Source organism: Lucilia cuprina, chromosome 6 (genome assembly GCF_022045245.1).
Source record: "Lucilia cuprina isolate Lc7/37 chromosome 6, ASM2204524v1, whole genome shotgun sequence".
NCBI classification, from domain to species: Eukaryota; Metazoa; Arthropoda; class Insecta; order Diptera; family Calliphoridae; genus Lucilia; species Lucilia cuprina.
In genome coordinates, this window is record NC_060954.1 from 14572627 (window position 1) to 14580122 (window position 7496).

Genomic DNA, 7496 nt, shown 5'->3' on the forward strand with positions numbered 1-7496 from the left:
GGAAGTGTCAAAGTATTCGAATATTCGCCCATAATGAAAGGTAATTTATTTATAATTTTTTTAACTTTATAATTATATTCTTCTTTAATAGGAATTGGTTATGGTCAAGTTATTTTAACTTTTTTCATTGCAACCTATTATGCCTCTCTAATGGGCCTGACATTACGCTATTTGATTTTATCATTTTTCTCCGTATTACCTTGGAGTTATTGTCGTGAAGAATGGGGTCCTGAGTGTATTGATTCGAAAATAAATACCGAGGATTCGTCGGAAAGTCAAATGATAACGGAAGCATTAAACGGTACAATTAAGAAATCATCGGCTGAACATTACTTTTTGTAAGTTTAAAAAGTTCTAAACATTATTTAATATATAAAAAATTGTTCGGAATAAAACCGACTTCTCCTGTGTTAACTGTTAACTGTTTAATCGTAGCCCTTTTATAAGGGAACCCTAAGATAAAGAAATTTTTAAAATCGGTCCATAATTTCCTTATATTTCCACAACAGCAAAGTTATTTTACATGAAACCCCTAACATTGACGATGGTATTGGTACCCCCGATTGGTATTTAGCTCTCACGCTAGCCGTTTCCTGGGTTATCATAATGTCCATTGTTATACGTGGTATTAAGACTTCCGGTAAAGCTGCTTATTTCTTAGCTCTATTTCCTTATCTCATCATGTTGATTCTATTGGTACGTTCTTTAACTCTACCCGGAGCATTTGATGGTGTTTTATATTTCCTGAGACCACAATGGGATAAACTACTCGATGCTAGTGTTTGGTATGCGGCAGTAACACAAGTATTTTTCTCGTTAACCGTTTGTTATGGTGTTATCCTGATGTATGCCTCCTATAATCGTTTCGATCATAATATAAGCAGGTAAATCATTAGTCCTAATTATAGAGTTAATATTAATTTATTTAAAATTGTTTTTTTATTGTTTTAGAGATTGCACGATCGTCACTTCTTTAGATACATTTACATCTCTTCTCTCTGGTATTGTTATTTTTGGAATTTTGGGCAATTTAGCTCATGAAACTGGTACCACAGATATTAGGAGTGTGGTGAAAGGTGGTCCGGGTTTGGCTTTTATTTCCTATCCAGATGCTATAGCGAAATTTACAATGGTGCCACAAGTGAGTATTTATTTATTTATCTATCTATCTATCTATCTATCTATCTATCTATCTATCTATCTATCTATCTATCTATCTATCTATCTATCTATCTATCTATCTATCTATCTATCTATCTATCTATCTATCTATCTATCTATCTATCTATCTATCTACCTTATTAAGACTATGAGGTCAGAAAACCTTTTTAATTCAATACCGTCTCATCCTTTATATAATCACCCTTTTTGAAAAAGTGGACCTGGGTTTTAAACGATTGGATCGATAAATTCCCGATTTATAACAAAATTCTATTTTATTCACCAATGGACTAACCTATCCTTTACCTTAAAAAATTATTACAGGTTTTCTCTGCCCTCTTTTTTCTGATGATGTTTATTTTGGGTATCGGCAGTAATGTCGGCATTATAACCAGTGTAATAACAGTGGCCTCTGAACTCTTTCCCAAAATCAAAAGATGGCGCATAGTACTGGTAATATGTATAATATCTTACTGTTTTGGTCTAATGTATGTAACACCTGGAGGACAATTTATGTTAAACTATATAGACTTCTATGGTGTAACAATAGTGGCCTTTGTACTGGGTATATTAGAATTAATATCGGCCGGATGGATATATGGTATGTAGACAGACAACATATAACCAAATTATACATAACCAACTAATCCCTTTATATTCTTGTAACTAGGTGTTAAAAACATTTGTCGAGATATTAAATTTATGTTAAATATCAAAACTTCCCTATATTACCGACTTTGCTGGAGTGTTATTACTCCTGTTTTTATGACAGCCATATTGATTTATACATTTGTAGAATATAAACCCTTGGATTATAATGGTGTTAAATATCCCGATTATCTTTATGGTAAATATATAGTTTATATGATTCCAGATAACGATAATCGATTTACATATTTTATTCGATTTCAGTATTAGGTTGCTGTATTTCTGCCTTTGGCATTGGCCAATTAATAATATGGGGCTGTATTACGATTTATCAGAAACCAGAATCAAAACTTTGTGATCGTATTAAAAATGCTTTTAAACCAGCCACACATTGGGGTCCTCTGGAGCCTACCATTTTAAAATCTTACAAACAGTCATTAGAATCGGAAATTGTTAACTCGTTGGGCGTGATAAGAACCGGATTTTGGTTCAAACTTTATGATAACATATTCAATTAGATATGAGTACATATATACTACATAGAAACTATATTAGTTTATTAAGTTTTGTACTTTGCTTTAGTTGTAAATAGTTGTAAAGTTATGAATAATGAGAATTTATAAAATATATCATTAGATTACAGAAATCGTAGAATTTGTAGCTTTATATACGATAGATTGATTAGTTAATAACTTTTTATGTATAAGTAAGAAATAAAAACGTATTTAAAAACGAACTATAATAAAGTTTCGAAATCTATAAAAATTATATTATGTTAGTGTAATTATATATATTTTAACTGATATTATTGAAAAAACAATTTTAATTTCAGACTGGAAGTTCAGCAACATGCTGCTACATAAGTGGAGCGAGTACTACGTCAACAAAGGTTCTGCAGCCTATAGAATTAGGGACACAGCTATACAAAGTTAGACGTACAGATTCAGACGATAGTGAAATAGTTAGTCCAGCGAATATGGCATTTTATGCCCAGAACATCAAGAGTTTCTAATTCCTTTTTATCAGTTCGTGATTAAGTGATTCAGTCATATTTCGCCTCATTGCCTTAATCTCTAGAGGTCTTGGCCTATGATTGAATGAATAGGAATGGCAGATACTGCTGTCATCCACAAAAGAAGGTAATTTATATAGATAAGAAATTAGTTAGTTAGTTAGTTATAGACTAGTCTATAGTCTGGACTATAGAATAGTCTATAGTCTGGACTATAGAATAGTCTATAGCCTGGACTATAGAATAGTCTATAGTCTGGAATATAGAATAGTCTATAATCTGGACTATAGAATAGTCTATAGTCTGGACTAAAGAATAGTCTATAGTCTGGACTATAGAATAGTCTATAGTCTGGACTATAGAATAGTCTATAGTCTGGACTATAGAATAGTCTATAGTCTGGACTATAGAATAGTCTATAGTCTGGACTATAGAATTGTATATTGTCTGGACTATAGAATAGTATATTGTATAGTCTGAAGTCTAGACCATAGAATAGTTTATAGTCTGGTTATAGAATAGTAAACAGACTGGACTATAGAATAGTCTATAGTCCGAACTATAGAATAGTCTAGTTAGTTGGTTAGTTATAGACTAGTCTATAGTCTGGACTATAGAATAGTCTATAGCCTGGACTATAGAATAGTCTATATTCTGGAATATAGAATAGTCTATAATCTGGACTATAGAATAGTCTATAGTCTGGACTAAAGAATAGTCTATAGTCTGGACTATAGAATAGTCTATAGTCTGGACTATAGAATAGTCTATAGTCTGGACTATAGAATAGTCTATAGTCTGGACTATAGAATAGTCTATAGTCTGGACTATAGAATAGTCTATAGTCTGGACTATAGAATAGTCCAGAATATAATAGTCTATAGTGGACTATAGAATAGTCTATAGTCTGGACTATAGAATAGTCTATAGTCTGGACTATAGAATAGTCTTTAGTCTGGACTATAGAATAGTCTATAGTCTGGACTATAGAATAGTCTATAGTCTGGACTATAGAATTGTATATTGTCTGGACTATAGAATAGTATATTGTATAGTCTGAAGTCTAGACCATAGAATAGTTTATAGTCTGGTTATAGAATAGTATACAGACTGGACTATAGAATAGTCTATAGTCCGAACTATAGAATAGTGTAGTTAGTTAGTTAGTTAGTTAGTTAGTTAGTTAGTTAGTTAGTTAGTTAGTTAGTTAGTTAGTTAGTTAGTTAGTTAGTTAGTTAGTTAGTTAGTTAGTTAGTTAGTTAGTTAGTTAGTTAGTTATTTAGTTATTTAGTTAGTTAGTTAATTAATTAGTTAATTAATTAGTTAATTAATTAATTAATTAATAATTTAATTAATTTATTAATAATTTAATTAATTTATTAATTAATTAATTAGTTAATTAATTAATTTATTAGTTCAATACTTATTAATAATACTGTGGTTTGTGCACCTACTAATGATCTTATGCCTAAAAGGTTCGGTGCCGCACTAACTTATATGGTTTTTAAACGCGCTACACCATTTCTTACTAATGTTAAAAAATGTTTATTTGTTTTTATTGTTGAAATAGATTGCACTTCAAACGATTATAAAATATTATTTATTAATAGTTTTTAGATAAGTTAACAAACAAGACAAGTAGAGCAATACAATATGTCTGAAAAACTTAACAAGAAATCTTTAATAGTAATTCCCGATCACTCACTAAATGTTTTTATACTAATATTACAATAAATTCTATTAATTAAAATTAATTTAAAAGAAATGCGACGCTTTTTCCAATATTATATTTCTATGTCGATAAGAATTTAAAAAAAAATTGCGACAAAAGCAATTAAATCTTTAATAGCTCTATATTTAGTCATTTATAGGTGAGAGTTAAAAAAAATTTGTAGGAGTGTTCAGAAAATAAATGTTAATTAAATATTAATTTGTTATGATTTTCTTGATAAATAGGCAATTACTTTATCAAATATTTTAAATATAGAATTTGGTATTTAATCATAAGGATAAATAAATTTAATGGAAACTTATTTATTGTTTACTATTTTTGAAATAATTTTTTAAGAACACAATTTTTGGAAATATGCTTTATATAGGGACAAAAGTATTTACGCTGCTCTGTTATCATAATCACACGATTTGCGTAAATATTATATTTCAAAAAGCTACTTTGTGATAAATTCATTGCACTTAAATAGAATTCGATTAAAAATGGATAACGGTTTGTTTTGAAGTCGAAGCACTTATGATAGTAGTAAAAAACAAAAAAGGTGATTAGTGTGTCACGTGACCTAACAAACATTTAACCACACCCGTTTAGAATAATCGTAATTGAAGTTATTCTATTTCTAAATAAAGATCTTGGGAGAAAATAGTATTGAAGTAATGGACAATCGGACAAGAGATATAAAGTGATCTAGACAGATCGTCAACTCAAGAATCAAGAATAGTCTATAGTCTGGACTATAGAATAATATATAGTCTGGACTATAAATCAGTCTATAGTCTATAGACTGGACTATAAAAAGTCCAGACTTTATACTAAAGAATAGTATAAAGTCTGGACTATTCAATATTCTATAGTCTAGGCTATAGAATAGTCTTTAGTATGGACTATTGAATAGTCTATAGACTGGACTATAGAATAGTCTATAGTCTGGACTATAGAATAGTCTATAGTCTGGACTATAGAATAGTCTATAGTCTGGACTATAGAATAGTCTATAGTCTGGACTATAGAATAGTCTATAGTCTAGACTATAGAATAGTCTATAGTCTAGACTATAGAATAGTCTATAGTCTGGACTGTAGAATAGTTTTTAGTTTGGACTTTAGAATAGTCTGGTCTATAGTCTTCACTGTAGAATAATCTATAGTCTGGACTATAGAATAGTCTATAGTCTGTACCATAGAATAGTATATAGTCTGTACCATAGAATAGTCTATAGTCTGTACCATAGAATAGTCTATAGTCTGGACTATAGAATATTCTATAATGCGGACTTTAGAAAAGTCTATAGTCTGGCGTACAGGGATTATAGAATAGTCTATAGTCTGGGCTATAGAATATTCTGTAGTATCTGCTATAGACCATCTATAGACTGATAAGTGTTCTAAATCTTCCTTTTCATAGCGGATGGTGGTGTATTGTAATCATTTAGGGTGTCATTTTAATTGGATACATCTGCAAACATTATTTCGACTTTAACGTCTGCGTTATTTAAATATTTATACAAATTATGATTTTATTTTACTGTTAATTGCATTTAAAGGTTTTAAACGCTTCACAAGATTGTTTAGATGATTTCAAAGTTAAAGAATGATCATATCAAAATTTAAATACTAACAACTCAAATTTAACTATTTTGATTATCGTTGCGTCTGAAAGTGATATTATCAAAAGAACTGATAAGAATAAAATGTTTGCAATTTTATGTTTATTATAGGTGTTTTATAAAAAGCAAAAAAATATTTTAATGACCCTAATATAATTCTTATTTAGTTTCTACATATATAATATTTACATAAAGATAGACAATTATTGCACAAATTTAGAAAGAGAAATTGTTTAATTAGATGAGTGCTAAATTTTAATATCGACAAGATAAAACTGATTTGTTAAAGTCACCCGAAATTTGTTTGTCTTGAAAATTTTACATACATACTTATATCTGGAGAATTTTGTAATAGTCAAACATTATTCTTTTTTATAATTCCTACCAATTTAGATTTATTACTATTTGTTGCTATAAACTGACATATTTTTAATCAAAAATAACTTCTTCATAAACATATATCGGTGTAGTGTATCGGTTAATTGCTCCAATTATTATTGTCTTTATGACGGAAACATTTTTACCCATAATTAATTTTATGAAATGTTGAGAATATTTTTGAACAACTTTGATAAGTATCTTCTTAATTTAGAATTGTTTTGTACTATACAACATAAGTAGTGCCATAATAATAATGATATATAGTATCATTTTATGAATGAATGTCGAGGTCGTATTTTGGACTTAAGCTTATATAAACAAAACTATCACACTTTTAGTGGCTGTTTAGAAATGAAGTTAGGTGAGAAATGTTTGCGAACCGCAAATCGACTAATGCACAATTATAATTAATATAATAGACTATAGAATATCCTATAACCAGACTAAAGACTATTCCACAGTACATACTACAGACTATTCTATAGTCCAGACAATAGTCTATTATTTAGACCAGACTATAGACTATTCTATAGTCAAGACTAAAGGCTATTCTATAGTTCAGACTAAAGGCTATTCTTAAATCCATACTAAATGCTATTCTACAGTAAGGCTACAGACTATTTTATAGTCCAGACTATAGACTATTCTATAGTCCAGACTATACACTAATTGCATAGTTCACCCTATAGATTATTGTATAGTCCAGACTAGAAACTCTTCTATGGTTCAGACTATAGACTATTGTATAGTCCAGTCTATAGACTATTCTATAGTTCAGAATATAGACTATTCTATTGTCCAGACTATGGACCATTCTAAAGTCCAGACTACAGACTATTCTAAAGTCGAGGCTACATACTATTCTATAGCCCAGACTATAGACTATTATTTAGCCCAGGCTATAGACTATTATTTAGCCCAGACTATAGACTATTCTATAGTCAAGACTTAAGGCT

At 29.4% G+C, this 7496-nt stretch overlaps 1 protein-coding gene across 2 annotated transcripts in view; it reads left to right on the plus strand.

Moving 5' to 3' along the window:
- Positions 1-2571, plus strand: part of LOC111684109 (sodium-dependent nutrient amino acid transporter 1-like) — a 3387-nt gene extending 816 nt beyond the window's left edge. The window contains exons 2-8 of one of the 2 annotated variants that reach the window (XM_023446234.2): positions 1-40; positions 92-338; positions 510-884; positions 952-1141; positions 1486-1762; positions 1832-2008; positions 2074-2571. The exon at positions 1-40 is cut by the window's left edge and continues 249 nt beyond it. In XM_023446234.2, coding sequence (XP_023302002.2) covers positions 1-40; positions 92-338; positions 510-884; positions 952-1141; positions 1486-1762; positions 1832-2008; positions 2074-2327 — 1560 coding nt within the window. In that variant the 3' untranslated portion in view covers positions 2328-2571. The remainder of the gene's footprint in view (positions 41-91; positions 339-509; positions 885-951; positions 1142-1485; positions 1763-1831; positions 2009-2073) is intronic. The other variant, XM_046955396.1, reaches the window with a different exon arrangement.
- Positions 2572-7496: the final 4925 nt, after the last annotated feature.